Source organism: Jaculus jaculus, chromosome X (genome assembly GCF_020740685.1).
Source record: "Jaculus jaculus isolate mJacJac1 chromosome X, mJacJac1.mat.Y.cur, whole genome shotgun sequence".
In the NCBI taxonomy this organism is placed as follows: domain Eukaryota; kingdom Metazoa; phylum Chordata; class Mammalia; order Rodentia; family Dipodidae; genus Jaculus; species Jaculus jaculus.
The window spans coordinates 50,943,131-50,970,234 of record NC_059125.1 but is presented as its reverse complement, the minus strand read 5'-3'; the positions used below and the strand labels follow the sequence as shown (position 1 = coordinate 50,970,234).

General features: G+C 44.0%; 1 protein-coding gene across 2 annotated transcripts in view; it reads left to right on the top strand.

The window, feature by feature from the left end:
- Otud5 (OTU deubiquitinase 5) overlaps positions 1-27,104 on the top strand; it is a 68,091-nt gene that overhangs the window by 20,594 nt on the left and 20,393 nt on the right. For both annotated transcript variants that reach the window (XM_004670088.3, XM_004670089.2), the window contains exon 2: positions 13,694-13,787. In XM_004670088.3, coding sequence (XP_004670145.2) covers positions 13,694-13,787 — 94 coding nt within the window. The remainder of the gene's footprint in view (positions 1-13,693; positions 13,788-27,104) is intronic.

The following is a 27,104-nucleotide window of genomic DNA, read 5'->3' as shown; positions in this document are numbered from 1 at the left end:
CCTTTGGCTCTTACATTCTTCCTTTGCTTGTTTGTTTTTATTTTTATTTATTTGTTTGAGAGTGATAGATAACAGAGAAAGAGGGAGAGAGGGGGGGGGGGAGAGAGAGGGAGAGAATGGGCACACCAGGGCCTCCAGCCACTGCAAATGAACTCCAGGTGCATGCGCCCCCTTGTGCATCTGGCTAACGTGGGTCCTGGGGAATTGAGCCTCGAACCGGGGTCCTTAGGCTTCATAGGAAAGCGCTTAACTGCTAAGCCATCTCTCCATCCCGGCTCTTACATTCTTTCCGCCACCTCTTCCACAATGGATCCTGAGCCTTGGAAGGTGTGATAGAGATATTGCAGTGTCTAGCCCCTTTTAAAACTTTGTATTGGGCTGGAGAGATGGCTTAGTGGTTAAGTGCTTGCCTGTGAAGCCTAAGGACCCTGGTTCGAGGCTCGGTTCCTCAGGTCCCACGTTAGCCAGATGCACAAGGGGGCGCACGTGTCTGGAGTTCGTTTGCAGAGGCTGGAAGCCCTGGCGCGCCCATTCTCTCTCTCTCCCTCTATCTGTCTTTCTCTCTGTGTCTGTCGCTCTCAAATAAATAAATAAAGAAATTAAAAAAAACAACTTTGTATTGACAGGTTCCATAAATATTCACAATATAACATGATCATAATTCCCTCCCAGTACTCCCCTTTTCTTCCTCCCAATTCCACCTTCACTGATCCCTTTTTTTGTTTTATTTTTTTCAAATTTTTAATAACAACTTCCATGATTATAAAAAATATCCCATGGTAATACACTTCCTTACCCCACTTTCCCCTTTGAAATTCCATTCTCTCTCATATCCCCTTCCCAATCGGTCTCTCTTACTTTGATGTCATGATCTTTTCCTCCTCTTATGATGGTCTTGTGTAGGTAGTGTCAGGCACCGTGAGATCATGGATATTCAGGCCATTTTAGTCTGGGGGGGGCACGTTGTAAGGAGTCCTACCCTTCCTTTGGCCCTTACATTCTTTCTGCCACCTCTTCTGCATTAGACCCTTAGCCTTGGAAGGTGTGATAGAGATAATACAGTACTGAGCACTCCGGTCACTTCTTTCCAGCACTATGATACCTTCTGGATCATCCCAAGTTCACTGCCATCTGAAAAGAGAAGATTCTCTACCAAAAGTGAGATTAGCTTAATATAAGGGTATGAACATTAAGAGAAGTGCTTACTGGGTAGGTTGATGAGCATTTATCCAGGCGGCAGCAGACATTATACCCCTAGCGCTCATGATTACCCGTGTTTTAAGTTTTCAGTATCAGCGATATATTCCCTTCCCATGGAGTGGGTCTCCAGTCCAATTAGAGTGCAGTTGCTTTCCACCATGACAGACGTACTACTATTGCACGCATTGGCTCATTTGGTCTACTTGCCATATATAAGGCTTGCAATGTCCACTGTTGAGTATTTTCACTGGTGATTTCTCTCTCTCCCATTGAACTGCATGCAGAATGGCTTCTTCCAGCTTTCTGTCAAGTGATCTACATGGAGCAGGTTATCAGCTCAGTTACAGCAGGATTTTTTTTCTCAATTTTTATTAACATTTTCCATGATTATAAAAAGTATCCCATGGTAATACCCTCCCTCCTCCTCCACTTTCCCCTTTGAAATTCCATTCTCCATCATATCCCTTCCCCATCTCAATCAGTCTCTCTTTTATTTTGATGTCATGGTCTTTTCCTCCTCTTATGATGGTCTTGTGTAGGTAGTGTCAGGCACTATGAGGTCATGGATATCCAGGCCATTTTATGTCTAGAGGGAGCACGTTATAAGGAGTCCTACCCTTCCTTTGGCTCTTAAATTCTTTCCGCCACCTCTTCCACATTAGACCCTGACCCTTGGAAGGTGTGATCGAGATGTTACTCAGTACTCCAGTCACTTCTTTCCAGCACTATGATACCTTCTGAGTCATCCCAAAGTCACTGCCATCTCAAAAGAGAAGATTCTCTACTCAAAGTGAGAGTAGCGTTAATATAAGGGTATAAATATTAAGAGAAGTGCTTACTGGACAGTTTGACAAGCATAGTATATACATTTTTTCCAGACATCAGCAGATGTTACACTCCTAGGGCTCATCACTACCCCCGTTTTAAGTTTTCAGTATCAGGGTTGTGTTTTCCCCCATGGAGTGGGCCTCTAGTCCAGTTGGAGGGTAGTTGGTTTCCACCATGACAGATATGCTACTATTGCACCCATAGGCTCATTTGGGCTGGCTGGCCAATTACAAGGCTTGCAGTGTCCACTGTTGAGTATCTTCACTGGTGGTATCTGTTTCTCCCATTGAACTACATGTAGAATGGCTTCTTCCAGCTTTCTGTCAGCTGGTCTACATGGAGGAGGTTATCAGCTCAGTTCCAGCAGGATTTTTCAGTGGCCTTGCAGCTCAAGTATGTGGGGTCTTCAGCAATAGGGTCTTTTTTAAACTATTTTTTGTTTATTTTTATTTATTTAATAGCAACAGACAGAGAGAGAAAGAGGGAGAGAGAGAGAATGGGTGTGCCAGGGCCTCCAGCCACTGAAAACAACCTCCAGATGCATGCACCCCCTTGTGCATGTGGTTAAAGTGGGTCCTGGAGAATCAAGCCTTGAACCGAGGTCCTTAGGCTTCACAGGCAAGTGCTTAACTGCTAAGCCATCTCTTCAGTCCAGCAATAGGGTCTTAACTATCTATTCCTGGTGGGAAACAAGGGCTTCAGCAATGGCTTATAATGTTTTGGGGGCATCAGGGACCTCCCTGAATCCCTTTTTTTTTCTCTTGATTTTTCGAGGTAGGGTCTCTAGCTCAGGTTGACCTGGAATTCACTATGTAGTCTCAGGATGGGCTTGAACTCATGATGTTCCTCTTACCTCTGCACCTGAGTGCTGGTATTAAAGGCATGTGCCATCATGTCTGGCTTGGAATCCCTTCTTTCTAACTAGTTTCTCTTCTGTTTTGATGTCATCATTTCCCCCACTCCTGTTATGCAGGTCTTGTATACGTAGCATCATACACTGTGAGGTCATGACTATCTAGCCCACTTTGTGTCTGGATGATGGTATTGTAAGTGGTCCTTCCCTTCTTTTGGCTCTTACATCCTTTTTACCACATGTTGCACTATGGTCCCTGAGCCTTGCAGGGTTGAAAGAGATGGCTCATATATTGGTGCGCACTCTACTATTTACTTCTGAGCACTTTGTACATTTTTTGTTGTTTTTTGAGGTAGAGTCTTACTTTTGCTCATGCTGACCTAGAATTAACTGTGTAGTCTCAGGGTGGCCTTGAACTCGTGGTGATCCTCACACCTCTGCCTCCCGAGTGCTGGGATTAAAGGCACGTGCCACCACACCTGGCTTTTTTGTTTTTTTCAATGTAGAGTCTTGCTCTCGCCCAGGCTATCATGGATTTCACTATGTAGTTTCAGGGTGATCTTGAACTCATGGCAGTCTTTCTCTTTTCTACCTCCCAAGTGCTGAGATTAAAGGCATGTACCATCATGCCCAGTTACTTTGTTCATTTTTAAAAATACTTTATTTTTATTTACTTATCTGACAGATAGAGAAAGAGAGAATGGGCATGCCAGAATCTCCAGCCACTGCAAACGTACTCCAGACGTGTGTGCCGCCTTGTTCATCTGGCTAACGTGGATCCTGAGGAATCAAGCCTGGGTCCTTTGGCTTTGCAGGCAAATTCCTTAACTGCTAAGTCATTGCTCCAGCCTAAAATTTATTTTTTAATTTTTATTTATTCATTTTGAGATACACACATACACATTCATACACACACACACACACAGAGAGACACAGAGAGAGAGAGAGAGAGAATGAGTATGGGTGTGCCAGGGCATCCAGCCACTGCAAATGAACTCCAGACACATAAGTTCATCTGCTTTATGTGGGTACTGGGGAATTGAACCTGGGTATTTATGCTTTGCAGTCAAGCACCTTAACCGTTAAGCCATCTCTCCAGCCCAGTTTTGTCCATTTTAAGTCACCCCAGTGGTTACTACCATCTGAAAAGAGAAGCTTCTTTAAAGAAAAATTAATGTGTTTATTTATTGGAGAAAGAGAGAAGGCGAAATAGACAGATATAAAGGTTGCACACAAGAGCATGCAGCCACTGCAAAGGAACTCCAGATGTATGTGCCACCTTGTGTATCTGTTTTATTTGGGTCTTTGGAAATTGAGCCTGGTTCATTAGGCTTCAAAGGCAAATGCCTTAACCGCTAAACCATCTCCCCAGCCCGAGAAACTTAGATTTATTTGTTTATGAAAGAGAGAGAGAGACAGACAGACATACATTGAGCACACCAGGGTCTTTAGCTACTGTAAACGAATTCCAGGTGCATGTGCTACCTTGTGCATGTGGCTTACATGGATCCTGGGGAATTGAACCTGGGTTCTTTGGCTTTGCATGTAAGTGCCTTAACTGTTAAGCCATCTCTGCAGCCTGAGAAACTTCTCCAACCCAAAGTGAAAGTAAGCCTGGTGTAGTGGCACACGCCTTTAATCCCAGTACTTGGGGTGCAGAGATGGTAAGCTTGCCAGGAGTTTGAGACTATATAGTGAATTCCAGGTCAGCCTGAGCTAGAGTGAGATCCTACCTCTGAAAACAATTTTTAAAAAGTGAGAATAGTGTTAATGCATGGGAATAAACATAAGTGTTTCAAGGGCAGTTTGGTGGTTATTATATATCCATTTATCCAGACAACAGTAGTAGTTTCCCCCTTAGGGCTTATGACCTCCTCAACCTTAGGTTTTTGACTAGGTTTTCAGTACCAGGCATGAGTTCCCTCCCATGGAGCAAGTTTCAGTTGGCAGTTGGTTTTCCTCAACTCAGGCATGCCACCACTGCACCACCAGTTGGTATATTTCGACTGTCTTTTGGGTAGCTGTGAAGTTTGCAGGGTCCACTGTTGGTTAAGACAATTGATGGTTTTTCTTCCCCAACAGGCTGCATAGGAATTCCCAGTATCCTGACAGAGAACAGGGTGGAGATTTACAGCTCAGCTGCAGCTTGATTTCTCAGCCCAATTATGTGAAGTCTTTAGTGTTATCTAGTTCTGGAGAGCAACTAACAGCCTTAGCAATAGATTGTAATGTTTTGGTGGTGTCAGGGGCCTCCCTGGCCAATAACTCACTGGAAAGTATCCTGTCCCTGGCATTGAAATGTTTCTAATAACAATCTATGTCTTCTGAGCATGTTTTCTCCCTTCATAGATTACTTTTTAAAATATATTTTATTTATTTAATTTAATTATTTAAGAGAGAGAGAGAATGGGTGCTCCAGGGCCTCCAGGCCCTGCAAACAAACTCCATGCACCTTCTTCTGTATCTGGCTTACATGGGTCTTGGAGAATCGAACCAGGATCATTTGGCTTTGCAGGCAAATGCCTTACCCGCTAAGCCATCTCTCCAGCCCCTCAGTTCATTACTTCTGAATTCAGCCTCATTCAAATAAATGATCAAGGCGCAACATTTTTTTTTTTTTTTTTGCCAGAATGTTATGTGAATGGCCACTAGTAGTGCTTTATCCTGGGTGAAATATCATGAGGTGGGACTCTACTGTCTACATTTGTTTTTTAAAAAATATTTATTTATGGGGAGCACCCTCTCCGGGTCTGGGTTAATTTCAAATCGGGGACTTGCTGCTCCACACTCCCTCACAGAAGCCCCACAGCATCCTGCTCAGTGTGGCAGGAAGAGGGGCTGATGTGGGCTCTGGTGCGTGGTGGACCCTCTCCCCCAGAGCTACCCGACTAGCCCCCGGCGACAGGTGAAAGGACTGACAGTGTGCTTAGAACCTGGGTCTGAAGCTGGAAGGTTCATACCCAGCAGCTTCCCAGGGTTTTGCTGGTGTGCAGCTGCACGTGTGTGCAAGGTGGGAGACCCAAGCATCTAGAGCCACTGTGTGTTGGGATGGTTCCCCGGGGTGGTGTACTCAGCCAGCACCTGGGCTCAGTGCCCTGACTTGCACATAGGATATTAACATTTTTAATATAATTGATTTGGACTACTTGAACGACTGGGATTGAAAGGAACTGCAGGTTTTTGTTTTCAAAGAAACGCTAAATGTTTGGGATGTTGACAGAATGGATAATGAAAAGGAGAACCTCTTTTTTGAGCCACATAAAAGGGGACTGATGAAAACTTCCTTGAAGGAGTCTACGAAGACTAATATGTTGCTGGCAGAGACCCAGCCTGACTTTGGCTCTTTGACCACACCCACCAAGTCCAGGGAAGTTTCCCAGGGAGAGCCATGGACACCCACAACCGATCTGAAAATGCTTATAAGTGCAGTGAGCCCAGAGAACTGCAGCCAAGATCAGAAAAGGGGGCTGTCTGACAACAGAAGTAACAACCTGAGGCCAGAGACTTTTTGCATAAACACTTATCTTGCACATGGTGAGCCACCTTGCCAAAAACAGGCACATTTGGCACAGGTGACACAACCTCACCAAAACCCTGGGGACTCTGAAGAGCATCAGGGAGAACAAGTTTGCTGAGCAGGTCATGATGATCAAGAAGAAGGAATATGAACAGGAGTTTGACTTAATGAAGGGCTATGGTATAGAGGACCACGTGATCAAGTCAAACTCTGTCTAGAATGGACACACACACAAGTGTTTTGTTGGACTTCCTGGAGTGGAATTTTGAGCAGCTTCTGTAAAAAGCCACAAAGAAAAGTCCTTTAGAGTGATGAGCCAGAAGTTTGTTATGTTGCTTTGGTGTCAACACTCCAGATTGTAAGTCTCGAAATTGCTGCCAATATTTTAATTGGGAAGGACCACGCAGAAGATTTGGGCAAAAGCAAGTTTAAAACAAAAATTAGGAGGTTGTGGGCTGGAGAGATGGCTTAGTGGCTAAGCACTTGCCTGTGAAGCCTAAGGACCACGGTTCGAGGCTCCATTCCCCAGGACCCACGTTAGCCAGATGCACAAGGGGGCGCACGCGTCTGGAGTTTGTTTGCAGTGGCTGAAGGCACTGCCGTGCCCATTCTCTCTCCCTCTCCCTCTCTCCCTCTCTCTCTCGCTCGCTCTGTGTCGCTCTCAAATAAATAAATAAAAATATACAAAAAAATAAAAAAAATAGGAGTTTGTATGATGTTGCTAGTGTTCTGAGTAGCCTGGATCTTATCAAGAAAGTTCATGTCACCGGGGAATAGGGTCGAAAATCACCTTCTAAATGAACAGGCCCTGAAATCAGCCCAAATAACAATGGCTTCAGCCCCGTCATTCCCTTTGCCACCTCTGATCTGGAGGTGAAGCCATCTGCAAAAGAGAACTGTGCCAAAACCCTTTTTTGGTTTTTCAACGTAGGGTCTCACTCTAGCCCAGGCTGACCTGGAATTCACTATGGAGTCTCAGGGTGGCCTCGAACTCATGGCAGTCCTCCTACCTCTGCCTCCCGAGTGCTGGGATTAAAGGTGTGCGCCACCACGCCCGGCCAAAACCCTTTTTTATACTTGTGGGAGACACAGCTTTAGTTGACACCCTTCCCTTATCAACCTGGTAAGGAGTATAGAAAGTGATCAGAGAAAGATTAACTCTGCTCCCAGCAGCCCTGTCAAGAGCAACCAAGCTAAGAGCTTTCAGAATTCTCCACCCTTTCCAAATAAAATGGCTCAGCTCATGGCTGTTTGCAAAATTCAGTTGGAGCAATCTGGTGAACCTCAAAGGAAAGAGTCAAGCTATAAAGATCTGGACCCTATAAGCCGCTGGCCCCTCTGGACACCACAGCAAACACTGAGCTAGAGCTCACAGCTCCTTCCCACATTCAACCTTCTGGAGGTGGTCCCTCTGATCCCCAGCCCCCTGTCATCGGCTGTGCCTGAGATCCTACCTCAGACCCATCCTATGCCATCTACTTGCAGCCTGCCCAAGCACAGGTGCTGACGCTGCTCCGGGGTCTGAGTCCGACATTCGTCCCTACCCACTCCTCTAATGCTGCTGGGTCCAAAGACTCTACAGATGTCACCTCTGATAAGGCTACCAGAGATGCCAAAAGCCCCAGTGCCTCCTGCAGATCTGGGAGCTCACACTTAGCATCAGAGAGACAAGGTGCAAAGAATTGAAACAAGGAGAAAACTGGAGAAAGAGCATCGAAGAGGGTGGACACACTTGACGACAGAGCTTCTAAAAAGAAGCTTAAAGAGGTCCTGAAAGGGCTTGAAAATGTCTCTACGACCTTGTTCCCAAAGGATACCAAATTCCTCTCCCCCATTGCTCCTCCCTTGGGGCAGAATCCATGTTGTCTAGCAAAGAAAGCTCAGGTACACTTTCCCCAAATCACAGAATATACAGCTCCCCAATTGCAGGTGATGACATCCAAGATCACTCTGTTAATTTTCCCTCTTTTCATGTGACACCCTTGAAGTTAATGGTCTCCCCAACTTCCGTGGCAGCTGTATCTGTTGCGAACAGCCCAGCTGTCACTTCGAGCCAACTGCTGCTGTCCAGAACCCAAGCTCAGCCATCATAAATTTCACCCTGCAGCACTTGAACCCCATCTCCCTCGCTGTGCAGGTGTCTGCCAGCCCTGGACCTGGAACTGTTCCTGTGTCCCCACAGATAGAAGCTGCTAGCATCATACCAGAAAATACCAATTCCCAGCAAGGGAAGCCCACCAACCATGGCTCATCAATCTCAGACCAGAGTCAGCAGAATGGACAATCAGTTGCTAGAACAGGAAGGAGCACAGCAGCCTGTTCCTGTGACACCTAAAGGGTCCCAGTTGGTGGCTGAAAGTTTCTTCTGTACTCCAGGCAGACCAGCCAAGCCAACCAGCTCATCCTATGCAGATTTTGATGGTGCTAATAAAACCTCCTTTAGGACACTCTTTGTCCCACAGCAAAAACTGGAAGTCTCAACAGAGGATGTCCTCTGATTGACAGATGCTAGTTTAATTTAATTTCCTAAAGAGCTATTTAATGAGAAAATGAACACAGATTAATTTAGAGAATGACATCTTTGAAAATACTGTAATTGCTTTGGGGGTTTATTCAATGTCAAAGGAGATACTTAGGTACACACACACACACACACGTGTTTACAAAATGAGACCAAGTTCAACCTTCAATCTTATAAAATAAAAATACAATGTTGAACTAAGGTACATTAACTTATGGGGAGAAAAGATTCATTATTTCAGCTGTGCCTGTAATATGCAAAATAACTATAAAAGTTTACTTTTATAGGGGTTTGACTGGTCCGACATAGCACTCTAAAACATTTTGCACAAAAAATGCTGTGTGAAGTATAACATATATATTTTGGGGGGGGGACGGTTTAAGGTGGGGTCTCATGCTAGCTCAGGCTGACCTGGAAGTCACCATGTAGGCTCAGGGTGGCCTTGAACTCACAGTGATCCTCCTACCTCTGCCTCCCAAGGGCTAGGATTAAAGGCGTGTGCCACCAAACCCAGCCTTATAATGTATTTTTTACATAGGAAAGTTACAGCTATGTTTTTCTGTAATTTCTTTAACCCTTTGTTGTTGCATTATGTCTTTTTGTACTGTTTGCATCCATCTTCAATCAAGTCTGTGGAAAAATTATTTATAAAATATATTTTTATTTAAGTTGTTCAAATTAAAACTTTTTAAAACTGCACAAAAAATATTTATTTGCAAGCAAAGAGAGATAGAAGACAGACAGACAGAACGGGTGCACCAGGGCCTCCAGCCACTGCAAACGAACTCCAGATGTATGTGCCGCTTTGTGTATTTGGCTTTCTGTGGGTTCTGGGGAATTCTTCTTGAGTTGTTAGGCTCTGTAGGCAAGCGCCTTAACTGCTGAGACATCTCTTTAGCTCTTCCGTCTGTATTCTCACCAAAATGGCTCATTAAGCTCTGCCTATAGCACTTTACAGAATTCTCTAGGCTCAGTTATACTTCACTGGATGTTTCCCAATGACACATCCAAAGTTGTGTCTCCTAGATGATTCCAAATCCAGTCAAGTTAACAAGATTAACAATCACACTTGTGATTGCATTTAGCTTCCATCCAATCCTTTAGTGTCACCTCCCCATCTTAAGATTCTCAATTTAATCACCATGCCAGCACTCCATTTCATTATAATGTAACATGTACAGGTTCTAGGGATTAAGGCCTGAAATTTCTGGGTGTCTATTATTAAGCCCACTACAGATCATGGAGGGAATGGGAATTTGCTAAATGTTCTCTTACTGGATACAGTACTGCCCAGTGTCCTTGTCATTGGGCGGCTTGTTATTCCTGTTTCACAGTTAGTTGAGTTACACAGCCTGTTCTGATTTCTTTTGTGCCAGTAGGCTATACGGCTCCTTTCTCGGCTTCTGGAATACCACAGTGTTAGAGATGTTTGCCAAGCCCTTTTGTGAAGGTTCAGAATTAGGCTCAGCAGTGAACTTGTAAAGTTCAGGGTAAAAACTGGACCTTCTCATGACAAGGGATTGATAATAGCTTAAATTTACCTATCACTTGATTATCCTTCACCCTTATACTCCCACCAGAACTTCCTAAATATTTTCTTCCTGAAGGGAGATAGAGAAGGGTCAGAGCCCACATTTTTCAAACTGAGGTACCAAGACCAGTGGGTGTCTATTGGTCCATCTGTTGGTCTAGGTCCAAATGCCATTCTGGAGCCCTAGGACTTGCTTGTGCAAGGGTCTGTATACACAGGTCTCCTTCAGTTATAGGCACAAAACAAGAATTTTCCCAGGACCTGCTGCCAGATATGTCTGCTGTGGCTTGTGGAGCATCTTCTATTGCTTCTATGCTAGGCTTTGGTGGTGCCTAAACCCCAGTTCCTTTCTGCCTTTCTAAAATGCTGCTTGCTACTTGAGGTGTGGTGAGGACAATTACGTGAGGTTACCTTTGTACTCAGCACTTGGGTCAGGCACTCTACTAATGTGTGTTCATCTTTCTTCCCGGGCTTTCCCTGCTTACCTGCGTCCCCTATTTGGACCTTTGCTCGACTGTACACATTGCCAGGCTTTGAGCATCCTTGGTATTTAGTGGCAGGAATAACAGTTCTTACCCAGTTACGAAGCATTTCTGGAGGTCTTGGTGTCTTAATCCTTTGCTTAGGAGCCAGCCTTAATGGCAGGGTCAGGTCTTTTCTTCTGTTTCACAAAAGCTCAGGTGTTTTCACCTCTTTCGCAGTCTTGCTCATACTGTATCTAGTCTTTGTCCCTTCCTCTGCCTCTTCCTTGATAGATACTTTCTGAGGTCAGGGTAGAGACAAAGCCTGATTTCTTTCTCTGTTCTCTTTTGCCAGCCCAGGACCTGACTCAGTTATTTGTTGAATGAATAAGGAGTAGCCCTCTCCCCTTCTCTCTACTCATTCTTAATATATATGTGTGTGTGTACAATTTTTATTATTTGAGAGGAGAGAAAGAGAGAATTAATGGGCTCATCAGAGCCTACAGCCACTGCAAATGAACTCCAGAAGTATGTTCCACCTTGTGCATCTGTCTTATGTGGGGCCTGGGGAATTGAACCTGGATCCTTAGGCTTTGCAGGCAGGTGCCTTAACTGCAGAGCCATATCTCCAGCCCTCCACTCATTCTTTTATCTTTTTCCCTTCTGCTCTCCTGGGAAGTTATTGTTTTCCCCCTCTCCCTTTTAATGCTTTTGTGGTGCTGTGGATGCTCTGCATCTTTAATTTTGTGTGTGTATGAATATATGGATGTATGTTTGTGCATGTGTGGTCATATTTGTGTTGGTACACATGCGTAGTGGCCAGAGGACAACTTGGGTTGCCATCCTCTGGAATGCTACACAAGGCTTCCTGTTGGCCTGGAGCTCATCACTTAGGCTAGACTGGCTGACCAGTGAGCCCACTAGTATTCTGCTGTCTCTGTCTCCTCTGCACTGGGATTATAGGCATGTGCTACTATGCATTTCATTTTTATGTAGGTGCTGGGAATCGGATTTGGCTTTACTGACTGAGCTATCTCCTCGGGGCCCTGTTCCACACTTTTTTTTTTTTTTTTGAGGTAGGATTTCCCTCTAACCCAGGCTGACTTGGAAGTCTGGCCTTGAACTCACAGCAATCCTCCTACCTCTGCCTTCCAAGTGCTGGGATTAAAGTTCTGTGATACCACACCAACTCAATTTTCTTAAACTTTCCCTTCTGTCAGGTCTGGGGCTTTAGTGATAGTTATAACTTCCCTGCTGGTCACCTGGCCAGAGTAGGCCTGTGGTTTTGGGAAATGGCTGGCCATGTGTAGCACGAATGGGCTTAGGGTTGTTAACTGGCTATAGTGGACTCACAGCCTCCAGAGGAGGAGCTGCTGGAAGGTTGTATATAAATAGGAGTCTTTGTGATGCCCATGGAAGCCCTTAAGAGCCTCTGAGTACCTTTGTCATCTTACCTGATATAGTGGGTGCTGAGAGTGGGGCTAGCTAGGTATTCCCTTGTCCCTCTTTTTAAATTTTTAGTATTTGCAAGGAGACAGAATGAGAATGTGCACACCAGGGCCTCTTGCCACTGCATATGAACTCCAGAGCTAACCCTCCAACCTTACAAACCCACTTCAGGTCCTGAAACTCCCAAGTCTTTTGACAGCTTTGTCAGGTATACCCTATATACCCCATTTGATAAGGATCTGAGGCATGAGTTTAGCCAGCTTATCTAAAATCAGGGAATAATGGGGTGATAGATCTGGCCGGGATTGAAACCCAGAGCTCTAGACAAACATTATGCTCACTCTTAACAAGAGTCCTATCCTATAGTTTTCATGCAGGATGGATTCCATACCTTGCCTAGGATGGAATAAAGATGGCCTTGCAGAGAGGTGGCACTTAACTCTGTGGTCAACATTAAACAGATTCCTATAAATCCTTGGATAGAGTTATGTCTTCAAGGAGCAGGCCTTTGCAACCTATAGCTTGTAGCCCTGTTGCTGGGTCAAACTGACTGCTTCTGGTGGCCAGAAGAGGGCGTAAGGAGCCTGGGAAAGGCCTGCTTCTGTTTGTTTTCAAATGGAAAATGTCTTAAGCAGTACGTAAATTTAAAAAAATTCTGAAAGCACACATTTGTACAGGTTTATTTAACTGACTTTGGGACTAGATTTGATTTGGAATATAAGAAATTTGAGAATTTAGAAAAGTCACCTGGTGTATACACTTTGTATTATATAACACTTCAGCAGAGGCTAAGTAGCACCTCACAGTCTTGCATGAAAATATTTGACTCTTCACCCTCAAGTGGTTGTATGTCAGTTCTAGGTCATATTGTTATGCAACATGAGTTAAAGACTTTGGATTATTTATTTATTGGTTGGTTGGTTGAGGCAGGATCTCACCCTAGTCCAGGCTGACATGGAATTCACTCTGCAGCCAGGCTGGCCTCAAATTCACAGTGATCCTTCATTACCTCAGCCTCATGAGTACTGGGATTAAAGGTGTGATCCCCCATGTCCAGCTGATTTTTTTTTTATTGGTTTTTCGAGGTAGGGTCTCACTCTGGCCCAAGCTGATCTGGAATTCACTATGTAGTTTCAGGGTGGCCTTGAACTCATGGCAATCCTCCTGCCTCTGCCTCCCGAGTGCTGAGTGCTGGGATTAAAGGCATGCACCATCACGCCTGGCACAGTGTCCTCTTTTGTCAGTCACCTGGGCCCCTCATAAGCTTGAGGACAGGGCCTTGGGGAGGGGGTACAGGCCTTCTCGGTTGCTGACCCCTGTCTCTTACCTCCAGCAGGAGCATTGGTTTGAAAAGGCCCTACGGGACAAGAAAGGCTTCATCATCAAGCAGATGAAGGAGGACGGCGCTTGTCTATTCCGGGCTGTAGGTGAGTCCTGCCTCAGCCCTCAGGGGCCTAGGGCTGCCTCTGAGTTGTGTCCCAGTTGTCAGGAGTAGCCCCTGAGAAGGGGATGAAGCAGAATTAGCTGATGTTTTAGGATATCCGGGCACTCTTCTCAAGTTTGTGCTGGCTCCTGGTCTTGATTTGTGAGACAGTGCTATGGTGAGAGTAATAACATCATCAATGATAATAATAAAGAAAATAACATCACTTAGATTGCTCTACTGAAACTACAGCTATAGGAGAGCCTTTTAATCCTCTCCAATCTAGTTGAGTGTAGGGGCTATTGCTGCTTCCATTTGTCAGAATGGAAAAGTGGCTCAAAAATGAGGACTGAGGGCTGGACAGATGGCTTAGTGATTAAGGCACTTGTCTGCGAAGCCTAAGGACCCAGGTTCAATTTCCCAGTACCAGCGTAAGCCAAATGCACAAAGGGGTACATGTGTCTGGAGTTCATTTGCAGTGGGTGGATGCCCTGGCACACCCATTCTATCTGCCTCTCTCTCTCTCTCAAAATGGATAAATAAATAAAAATTAAAAAAAAAAACTAAAAATGAGGACTGACTTGCCTAGGGTCACACAGAAGGTATATGTAACCAAGACTTTCTATCTGAGTTTGATTAACCTAAGGCCCATTCTTTTAACCATGGTACATTACTGTTGCTCTGGGATATAGTTTATACCCAGATTCTATCCTGGTGTGCTGTGTTTGGGATGTGTTTTCTTCTGCATGTGTATCTCAAAATAGATTTTTTATAACTTCCTTTTATATTAGGGTTTTTTTTTGGTTTTTCGAGGCAGGGTCTCATTCTAGCTCAGGATGACCTGGAATTCACTATGTAGTCTCAGGGTGGCCTTGAACTCAAAGTGATTCTCCTACCTCTGCCTCCCAAATGCTGGGATTAAAGGTGTGTATCACCACGCCCGGCTTTATATTAGTTTTTTTTTTTTTTAACTTGCACCAAAATAAAGAGAATAGCGAACCCTGTGTAGCCACTATTTAGATTCAGAATAGTCATCAGCACATGGATAGCCTTGTTTCATCACTAACCTACCTACTCTTTCTCACTTCCCCGGAACCAAGAGTATTTTTACAGTAAAACTATGATACTGGATCATGTCATCCATACATATTCTGTATGACTCTAACTTTACAGGCACTTTTTCCTATTATTTTTTTCAAGCTAGGGTCTCACTGTAGTTCAGGCTGACTTGGAATTCACTATGTAGTCTCAGGGTGGCCTTGAACTCAAAGTGATCTACCTACCTCTGCCTCCCAAGTGTTGAGTTTAAAGGCATTCACTATCATGCCCGGGGGCACTCTCTCTCTCTTTCTCTTTTTTTTTTTTGAAGTGATCAAATTGCCAGTATCATACAAAATTAAGTTTCTTCCCTTCTTTAAAAAAAAAAAAAAACAGTCTTGCTGTGTAGTTCCATGCTAGCTTGGAACTCGCAGCAATCCTCCTGTCTCAGCCTTCTGAGTGCTACGTTTACAGATGTGAGCCACTATGCCCTGCTAAGAGTTATTTGTTTGTTTAGGCAGAGTCTCATTCTAGCCGAGGCTTACCTGTAATTCACTGTCTAGCTCAGACTGACCTCAGACTCACAGGGATCTGCCTAGCTCAGCTTCCAGCTTCCCAAATTCTGGGATTATAGGTATGAGCCACCATGCCCAATTTAAGAATTAATAAATCAGGGCTGGAGAGTGGCTTAGTAGTTAAGGCTTTTGCCTGCAAAGCCAAAGGACCCAGATTCAATTACCCAGGATCCATGTAAGCCAAATAAATGCACTAGGTGGTGCATGTGTCTGTTTGCAATGGCTGGATACCCTGGTGTGCCCATTCTCTCTCTCCCCCCTTCAAATAAATATAAATAAAATATTTTTAAAAATAATTAATGAATTATTACCATCTACTAGCCAGCATGAACTAGATTTTTGAGGTCTTTCTGGCTATGAATGTGTGACCTAGAAAGTAGCTGTGAAGTCCCAAGCCAGTGTGAAGAGAAACAGAGAGTGTGACCTTTTCTTTCCACTTGTCTGTGTTTTCACCTAAGGAAAAGTGGCCCCTGATAGGAGCTTTGAGCTGAGAGTAAGAAGGTTTAGTTCTTAGTTTGGGCCCCAACTCATAACTGCTGTGTGGCTTGTGGCCTGTTTTCCCATGTGGGAAATGGTGGTGTTCCTAAAGTCTCCTTGAATTCTTTTTGGATTTGTTCTCTTTTATCAGTCCCTAGGTGGTCCCCATGCCTAGACTGGTTCAGGTGTTACTTCAGACAGTTGTGCCACTGATATTTGGAGTGACACTGGGCAAGAAGTTATTCTTTCTTTCATTCTGTTTTTTCCCCCCCAGATAGGGTCTCACTATAGCTCAGGTTGATGTAGAACTCACTCTGTAGTCCCAGGCTGACCTCAAATTTATACATCTGCTCCCAAGTGCTGGGATTAAATCAAGTGCCACCACATCTGGCCAAGGGGCACTTCTTTCTAAAGCTTCTTTCATTATATAGACAATAAACCCTAGTAATTCCCTCCTCTCCCCATTTCCCCATCACAACTCCACTCTTCATCATATTCCCTCCCCCTCTCAATCAGTCTCTTATTTTGATGTCATTATCTTTTTTCTCCTATTATGATGACCCTGTGTAGGTAGTGTCAGGCACTGCGAGGTCATGGATATCCAGGCCATTTTGTGTCTGGAAGAGTGCATTGTAAGGAGTCCTACCTTTAATTTTTTTTTAATTATTTGTATCAGACAGTCTCAGGTCACTAGATTGAACTTCCAGACCAGGCACAATTATGGAGGAAGGGATTTATTGAACCTTATAGATAGAGGGGCTGTTCCATAGTGGTAGAAGAAGTTGACCCACTTTCACAGGCCCAGGCAGAGAGAGAAAAGCCAAAAACCACCAGCAAAGCAAGCACACTTCAGGAACTCTAGGCAGAACTCAGGCACTTTGCATATCTTTAGACTGGAATTCCAAACCCACTATTACACCTTAGGATCTGCCCAGTGACACGTTCTCCAGCGAGGTGGCTACAGTTATAAATTATAAACTTTAATAAACTCCTGAATATATTGGGGGCCATCCATTCAAACTACTGCACTATTTTTGACAACTTCCATAAATATAATAAGTTCCAGCTTGATTTCTCAGTGACCTGTAGCCAAAGCACATGGAGTCTTCAGCAGGAGGGCCTTACCATCTAGTTCTGGTGGGCAACCAAGAATTTTGGTAATGGTCTGCAATATTTTGGAGGCATTCATTTATTTGGGAGAGGGAGGGGGTGGGAAGAGAGAGGGAGAGAATGGGAATGCTAGGGCCTCTAGACATTTTAGTCCAACGCACCACCATGTGCATCTGGCTTACATTGGTTCTGGGGAGTTGAACCTAGCTCCTTAGGCTTTGTGGGCAAGTGCCTTAACCACTAAGCAATCTGTCCAGCCCCAGTGAAATTTTTCTAATAACAGTCTATAGCTTCTATAGCTATAGCATACCATTATCAATGTGCATGGATACTTCTGCCCAAACTCTTTTTAAAAAAAAGCACATATATTATTGTCTTACAAAGAAGTAGGTTTCCATATGGCTTATTCATAACATCTTAAATTTTGATTAACCATCCTCCCACCCTTCCTTTCATATATTCTTTTCCTTGATACTACTAAGAGGATTCTACCCCCAGTAATCTGATCCTCTACTTGCATATCTATAATATCATCCCCTCTCCACCCTCCCTCCCTCATACACCCTTTCTAGCTTTCTGGCCTCTACTACTGACTTTTACTCCAACTCACATACAAATCTGAATATTTGTAGCTAGTATCTACATATGAGAGAGAACTTGTAATGTTTGACTTTCTTGGCCTTGGTTACTTCACTTGATATAATACTTTCCAGATCCTAGAATGATCACTTATACCAAGAAGAAATTTTTCAGCCAATGGGTTCTGTTGGTCTACGTAAATGTCCACTAGGTGGCGGAAGCACCTGGCACACGATTGCAGTGGCTAAGGCCCTGGTGTGCTCGGTCTCATGCTGGCTCGCCCTCTCTCGCGGGCGTGCTCTCTCTCTCTGTAAAATTAAAAAAGAAACACCAGATAGGGGTGTGGTTGCACATGCCTTTAATCCCAGCACTCCAGAGGCAGAGGTAGGGCGATCTATGTGAGTTGGAGGCCAGCTTGGGTTTACAGAGTGAGTTCCAGGTCAGCCTGAGCAAGAGTGAGACCCTACTTCAAAAAACAAACAAAACAAAAAACCCAAAAGGAAAGCCGGACATGGCGTGGCACATGCCTTTAATACCAGCACTTGGGAGGCAGAGATAGGAGGATCACCAAGAGTGTGAGGCCACCCTGAGACTACAGTGTGAATTCCAGGTCAGCCTGAGCTAGAGTGAGACCCTACCTCGGAAAACCAAAAATAAGTAAATAAATAGATAAAAGGAGCTGGACAGATGCTTACTGGTTAAGGTTCTTGCCTGCAAAGCCTAATGGCCTGGGTTCTGTTCCCCAGTTCCCATGTAAGTGAAATGCACAAAGTGGCACAGCATCTCAAGTTTGTTTACAGTAGCTAGAGGCCCTGGTGTGCCTTTTCTCTCTCTGTTTATAAATAAACAAACTTTAAAAAACAGATAGGGGCTGGGGAAATGGCTCAGTGGTTAAAGGCACTTGCTTACAAAGCCTGTAGGCCTGTTATGCCCAGTTCTTGGCACCCCCAGTGACCACCAAGGAGAACCAAACACATATGCAAGGGAAAGGAGCTTTAATTCGGGCTTAAACTCGGTCTCTTGACTTCACCAACACAGTGGATCTGTACAAGAGCCCCGAATAGTGGGAGGGTAGGTTTTTTTTTAATTTTTTTTATGTTTATTTATTTATTAGAAAGAGGCAGAGAGAGAGTGAGAGAGAATGGGCATGCCAGGGCCTCCAGCCACTGCAAACGAACTCAAGACACATGTGCCCCCTTGTGCATCTGGCTAACGTGGGTCCTGGGGAACTGAGCCTTGAACCTGGGTCCTTAGGCTTCACAGGCAAGCACTTAACCGCTAAGCCATCTCTCCAGCCCGAGGGTAGGGTTTTTATAGGGATTTGAACATAGAAGAGGGGATGGGTACATGATTGGTTGATTTAAACAGTGTACTCCTCTGGTTGGTTTAGGATTTTGGCAGGCAAAGTTGGCAGGCTGGGACTAGGGGAATTGAACTTATCTATGACTACAGGAATGTATGGCGTAATCAGTAAAAAATAAATAAATAAATAAATAAATAAATAAATAAATAAATAAATAAAATTTAGATTTTGCTGGGAAACAGAAACTTAGGCCTACTGAGGACTGAATCCTGTCATGGCATCCATCTGGTTCCTGAGTCCTTCAGGCCCAGGTTTCATTTCCCAGTACCTACGTAAAGCCACATGCCAATGTGACACATGTGTTTGGAGTTCGTTTGCAGCAGGCAAGTGGCCCTGGGATGCTCATTTTCCCTTCCTCCCAAGTAAATTAGGCCTGGTGTGGTGGGGCATGAATTTATGGCCAGTCTGGAACTACATAGTGAGTTCCAGATCAGCCTGGGCTAGAGTGAGACCCTACTTCAACAAACAAAATCAATCTATCAGTCAAATAAATAACTGAGTTAGAGGCCAGCCTGGAACTATAGAGTGAGATCTAGGTCAGACTGGGATATGGTGAAACCCTACCTCAATAAAACCAAAAATTAAAAATAAAATACTCTAAAACAATAAAATAAAATAATAAAGTATAAAATAAATTAAAACACTTATAAAAACAAATGGAAGTCCTGCATGGTGACACACACCTTTAGTCCTAACAGTTGGGAGGCAGAGGTAGGAGGATCACTGAGTTTGAGGCCAGCCTGGGACTACAAAGTTCTAGGTCAGCTTGAGCCAGAATAAGACCCTACCTGGGGTGGGGGGAAGCAGAGCAGGCATGGTGGTGCTCATCTTTAATCCCAGCACTTGAGAGGGAGAGGCAGAAGGATTGCTGTGAGTTGGAGGCCACCCTGAGACTACATAGTGAATTCCAGGTCAGTCTGAATTAGAGGAAGACCCTACCTTGGGGAAAAAAAAAAACACAGATGAGGGTCCTGCTAATTCTTAGGACCTGTATCAACCTCAGGCTGGATGGGGAGGGAATGCAAGATTGCTATTAATTGGACATCTGGCCTACTTGGGGATAGTGTGGACCTGGCATGTACAATAGTCCCTATCAAGAGCAGTTTTGTGAGTGTGTATCTAGCTATTCTGCTGCAATATCTCCCCCCCCCCATTTGGGGCCTTCCAGTAAGGGGCCCGAGCTTACAGGAAGAGCTGACCACAGCAGGTTGAAGGCCTTTCCTTATCAGCACTATGGCTACACGTTTCCCCTGACTGAGCTGTCCTGGGCTTTTCTCTGTAAAACCTCAGAAGTCCTATGGCCTCTCCACTGAAGTACATGGCCCCTGGTCTCTAGGCCTCATCTAGAGGTTTCCCTGGTGCAGAGTACACAATACATTTCCCTGAGAAGGGGACTTTGTCCCCCTGTTTCTAGTCTAGCTTGTACATGGACAGATGGCAGTCCCCTTAGACTTAGTGCAAGGCCTGCAGGTTCTGACTTTCTGCCATGCATTGGAGGGAATATGTAACTGAGAGTTGGAATTGGTTGGGAAGCAAACATAAAGGGTATGCTGTTGTTTTTCTGACCCCTGCTGTTTGCCATACATTGAGCTGATACTTCAGGCTCTCCTGCAAAATTTGGATCACTATCCCATGAGACAGATGAGAATAGGTTGAGATGTAGAAAAGCAGGGCTGGGGGTGTAGCTCAGCAGTAGAGTGCTTGCCTAGCATTTATTTATGGGACCCTGAATTTTTTTTTTTTTTTTTGAGATAGGGTCTCACTCTAGCTCAGGCTGACCTGGAACTCACTATGTAGTCTCAGGGTGGCCTCGAACTCACTGTGATTCTCCTACCTCTGCCTCTCAAGTGCTGGGATTAAAGGCGTGCACCACCATGCCTGGCTTTGGGGACCCTGAATTTGATTCCCATATTACAGAAGAGTGATTGAGGAAGGCTGGGAAGGGAAGGAGAAAGGGGAAATAACTGACATGCTTAGTTATTAGTGACAGCTGTTGGCATGGGAAATCACAGGTGTCCAGAGACCACATTCTTTCTATGATCTTTGGAGCCCTAGTTTCTTAGCTTGGTTGTTCCTTGACCTTTCACGGCCTCTTCCACTTAGGAGCATTTTGGGAATCGTGTGGCAGATGGTTTTCTGCTGTCTGTTTGACTCTTAAGATTTGGGCATCCTTTTTTAAAAAAAAAAAAACAAAAAAACGTTATTTTATTTATATATTTGAGAGAGAGAGAAGGAGAGAGAAAATGGGCATGAAAGGACCTCCAGCCACTGCAAACGAACTCCAGACACATGTGCCCCCTTATGCATCTGTCTTACATGGGTTCTAGAGAGTCGAACTGGGGTCCTTTGGCTTTGCAGGCAGATGCCTTAAACGCTAAGTCATCTTTCCAGCTCCCTGAGCATCCATTTTTGAGCCAAGGCCTATTACTTGTATCAAATTCTCCCTACCACCTTCTGGGAATTCATGAGCATTGGTGAACAGTTGAATGTAGTAGAGGTAGATACTCTGTGGTCTGTTATGATCAGGTAATTTCCTCCTAGAAAAATAAACTAGCCTTCTTCCCTCTCCTGTTATCCCTTCTTTGCCCCTGTCCCTCCCTCTCTGCCTTTATATTTCCAGCTTTGACAGCAGAAATCTTGGGCCCTGGCATGGCTATGATGCTGGTCTTTGGACAAAATAGAAGCTACATGGATGTGTCTCAGGGGAGTCACTGAGGCTGTGGGTAGTATAGCCCAGAACCATTAGCTGAGCCCACTCCCCTAGGCCTTTTGGTCTTGGAACATGGACTGGGAAGGATGGATCTCAGGTTATTAAAAAAATATATTTGGGCTGGAGAGATGGCTTAGCGTTTAAGGCGTTTGCCTACAAAGCCCAAGGATCCCAGTTTGACTCTCCAGGACCCATGTAAGCCAGATGCACAAGGGGCACATGTGTCTGGGATTCCCATTTTCTCTCCCTCTCTCTCCCTCTTTTTCTCTCTCAAATAAATAAATAAAAATAGTTTAAAAAAAGATTTAAAAATTATTAAAATTTTTTTTGTTTATTTATTTGAGAGCGACAGACAGAGAGAGAAAGAGGCAGAGAGAGAGAGAGGAGAGTGCACACGCCAGGGCTTCCAGCCACTGCAAACGAACTCAGGATGCGTGCGCCCCCTTGTGCATCTGGCTAGCGTGGGTCCTGGGGAATTGAGCCTTGAACTGGGGTCCTTAGGCTTCACAGGCAAGCGCTTAACCACTAAGCCATCTCTCCAGCCCTAAAAATTACTTACTTATTTCTTTGCAAGCAGAGGGAGAGAGGGAGGGAGGGCCTCCTGTCACCACAAATGCACTTGAGACACATGTGCCATTTTGCACATCTAGCTTTTACATGGGTACTGGGGAATGAAATGTAGGCCATTAGGCTTTGCAAGCAAGCACCTTTAATCAATGAAACATCTGTCTAGCTCCTTTGTTGTGCTTTTCGTTCTTTCTTTTTCTTGTTTGTTTTTGAGGTAAGGTCTCAACTGTAGCCTAGACTGACCTGGAATTCACTATGTAGGCTTAAGGTAGCCTCGAACTTATGGTGATCCTTCAACCTCTGCCTCCTGAGTGCTGGGATTAAAGGTTTGTGCCACCATGCCCAGCCCCTTTGTTGTTTTACAAGTCTCCTTTTTTTAATAAAACACATTAAAATTTTATTGCTTGAAGAATATAGCATATGAAATCATAAGAATGTCAAAATGAAGTCACTGGGCTTTAAACATATAATACATTATCAGATGCAGTAAATATTAATTAACACGCACTCTGCATCAGAAAAAAAAAAGGTAGGGAAAATATCTAAAGTGTTAGAGAAAAAGGTACACTTAAAATAGAAAGTATAAGGATGTTACAGTACAAATTTGAAAAGTTAGCACTTATTTCTCTAGACTAGACTACCATTGGTATTTAACCTTAAAAAAAAAAAAAAAGGTATCTTGTCCAAACACTTCATGGATATGACATTCATGAAATACCTTACAACTTAAAACATTCAGCAAATTACTAACCTTTTCATTATATAGGGGAAATAATTTTTAATAATTGTATAACAACATTTCCTTTTTTTAAAAAAATTGCAAAATAAAGCCGGGTGTGGTGGGACACGCCTTTAATCCCAGCACTCGGGAGGCAGAGGTAGGAGGATTGCCATGAGTTCAAGGCCACCCTGAGATGACAGAGTTAATTCCAGGTCAGCTTGGACCAGAGTGAGACCCTACCTCGAAAAACCAAAAAAAAAAAAAAACAAAAACAAAAACAAAAACAAAACAAAACTGCAAAATAGGAATATATCCCTGATAGTGAAAACCTACAACAGGTGTAGGCCTGAGCCCCCAGGGGTGTAACGTCTGCTGCTGTTGGGCTAAATGTATATACTAAGCTCATCAAACTGCCCAGTAAGCACTTCTCTTAATATTCATATCCATATATTTATGCCACTCTCAGTTTTGGTTAAAGAAAGAAACTTCTCTTGGGCTGGAGAGATGGCTCAGTAGTTAAGCGCTTGCCTGTGAAGCCTAAGGACCCCTGTTGGAGGTATGATTCCCCTGGACCCACGTTAGCCAGATACACAAGGGAGTGCACGCATCTGGAGTTCTTTTGCAGTGGCTGGAGGCCCAGTTGTGCCCATTCTCTCTATCTGCCTCTTTCTCTCTCTCTCTCTCTCTCTCTGTCACTCTTCAATAAATAAATAAAAATGAACAAAAAAATTTAAAAAAAAAGCTTCTCTTTTCAGATGGCAGTGACCTTGGGATGACTCAGAAGACACCATGGTGCTGAGAAGAAGTGACAGAGGAATGCCCAGTACTGCAATATCTCTATCACACCTTCCAAGGCTCAGGGTCCATTGTAGAAGAGGTGGCGGAAAGAATGCAAGAGCCAAAGGAAGTGTAGGACTCCTTACAACGTGCTCCCCCCAGACACAAAATGGCCTGGATATCCATGACCTCACAGTGCCTGACACTACCTACACAAGACCATCATAATAGGAGGAAAAGATCATGACATCCATATAAAAGAGAGACTGATTGAGGTGGGGAGAGGATATTGATAGAGATTGGAGTTTCAAAGGGGAAAGTAGGGGGAGAAAAGGAGTTACCATGGGATATTGTTTACAATCATGGAAGTTGTTAATTAAAAAACTGCAAAATGTGATCATTAAGAAATGTAATACTTACAAGCTTTCTTTCCTTAGCTCTCCAAATAAAATTGGAATCCTGACAGGTAGAACCTATTTGTTGGTTTGGTAAATATCCAAATTTAAATAATTTGACAACTGACATACTTCATTTCTTCATACTATCTTAAGTGGCTTTTCGTTTCTGCTTCCATAATACAAACAATATGCCATTTCCTATCAAATATACAGGATTCCCAGTGACAATCACTATCATATATTATCTACTGAAACCAAATTTAAGCTTCTCCCTTTTAACAAGCAGGTTGAAAATACTTATGCTTCATATATGGCCAATCAGTTATGACACACTTTTTTTTTTTTTTTTTTTTCAAGGTAGGGTTTCACTCTAGCCCAGGCTGGCCTAGAAGTCACTAGAGTCTCAGGGTGGCCTCAAACTCACAGAGACCCTCCAACTTCTTCCTCTGGAGTGCTAGGATTAAAGGCATGCGCCACCACGCCCGGATACACTTTATTTTTTTATTTATTTTTTTTAATTGACAACTTCCATAACTGTAGTCAACCCATGGTAATTCCCTTCCTCCCCCCATTTCCTGTCTGAAGGAGCACGTTGCAAGGAGTCCTACCCTTCCTTTGGCTCTTACATTCTTTCTGCTACCTCTTCCACATTGGACCCTGAGCCTTGGAATGTGTGATAGTATGATTTCAGTGCTGAGCACTCTTTTTTCACTTCTTCTCAGCATCATAGTGTCTTCTGAGTCATCCCAAGGTCACTGCCATCTGAAAAGAGAAGATTCTCTAACCAAAAGTGAGAGTAGCATTAATACGTGGGTATGAACATTAAGAGAAGTGCTTACTGGGCAGTTTGATGAGCATAGTATACACATTTAGCCCGATACCAGCAGACATTATATACCTAGGGCTCATGGCTACCCCTCTTGTAGATTCTCAGTATCAGGGATGTATTCCCTCCCATGGAGCAGGCCCCCATTCCAATTAGAGAGCAGTTAGTTTCCCCAATAGCAGACATGCCACTATTGTACCCATTGGCTCATTTTTCCTGGCTGGCCAAATTTAAGGCTTGCAGTATTCACTGTTCAGTATCTTCACTGTTGATTTCTCTTTTTTCCCATTGAATTGCATGTAGTGTAGCTTTTTTGAGCTGTCAACTGGAGTTATGACACACTTTCTTAAAAGCAAGCTTTTACGGCTGGAGAGATGGCTTAGCTGTTAAGGCACTTGCCTGCAAAGCCAAAGGACCCAGGTTTGATTCCCCAGGACCCATGTTAGCCAGATGCAGAAGGGACACATGTGTCTGGAGTTCGTTTGCAGTGGCTGGAGGCCTTGGCGCGCCCATTCTCTCTGTCAAATAAATAAATGAAAATTTTTTTTGTTTTTTGGTTTTTCAAGTTGGGGTCTCACTCTGGCCCAGGCTGACCTGAAATTCACTATGTAGTCTCAGGCTGGCCTCAAACTCATGGCAGTCCTCCTACCTCTGCCTCCCGAGTGCTGGTATTAAAGGTATGTGCCACCATACCTGGCTAAAATACTTTTTAAAAACAAACTTTTAAAAGATATCTGTCAATTTTGACAAAGGGGACAATGACGTCAAGCAAAAATGTTGTGTTGGACTCTAAGCGGACTAGTCAAGAAAATGTAATCCTTAAAAACAAACAACTATATAAGGCTAGTTTCCCCCCCCTCCCCCCCGAGGTAGGGTCTCACTCTAGCTCAGGCTTACTTGGAATTCACTGTGTAGTGTCAGGGTGGCCTTGAACTAATGGTGATCTGCCTCCCAAGTGCTGGGATTAAAGGTGTGTGCCGCCACGCCTGACAAGGCTACTTTTAAAATTATTTATTTATTTATTTGAGAGAAAATAATAATCTCAGGAGAGGGAGAATATGAATGAATGTGGGTGCGCCAGGGCATCCAGCCACTGTGACCAAACCCCAGATGCATGAGCCACCTTGTTCATCTGGCTTATGTGGGTCCTAGTGGAGAAACTGAGGCCTCAAGAGAAAGCCAGGATCCTGTCTTAACTAGTATCTAGGTCACACAATAGTGTCAGGACATCAGTGTTGGCAGTTGAACCAGGACACACAAGATTATTCCCATGGGATATTTTTTTTCTAATTAAAAAAATAGTTATTATTTATTTGCCAGCAGATAGAGGAGAGACGGATGGATGGGTACACCAGGGCCTCCTGCCACTGCAATTGCATGCACCACTCTGGAGAATTGAATTCAGTTAGGCTTTACCAGCAAATGGTTTTACATCTTTACATACTGAGCCATCTCTCCAGCTCTATTTTTAGACTCCTCTTTAATTTTTTTTTTTGTTTGTTTTTTGAGGTAGAGTCTCATTGTAGCTCAGGCTGATCTGTAATTCACTATGTAGTCTCAGGGTATCCTCGAACTCATGGCGATCCTCCTACCTCTGCCTCCTGAGTGCTGGGATTAAAAGGTGTGTGCCACCAAGCCCGGCTAAAAATTATTTATTTATTTATTTATTTATTTGCAAGTAGAGAGAGAAGGGATGTGTCAGAGCCTTCTGCAGTACTGCAAGTGAACTTCCATATTCATGTGCCTCTCTGTGTATCTGGCTTTGTGTGGCTACTGGGGAACTCAACCTGGTCCTTTACTTTAGGCTTTTTTTTTTTTAACTTAATTTATTAGTTTTCTTTTCAGCAAATACAGGTAGTTTGGTACCATTGTTTAGGCTCATCCATGATCTACCCCCTCCCATTGGACCCTCTTTGTTGATGTAAATGGGTCGTGCAGGTGGAGTTAGCCCACAGTTATTGGTACGATAAATGTCTTCTGCATATCATGACCCATGAGAGGGAGGGAGAGGAAGAGAGAGAGAGGGAGGGAGGGAGGGAGAGGGAGGGAGAATGGGCACACCAGGGCTTCCAGCCATTGTGAAGAACTCCAGATGCATGCAACATGTTGTACATCTAGCTTATGTGGGTACTGGGGAATTGAGCCTCGAACCAGGGTCCTTAGGCTTCACAGGCAAGCAC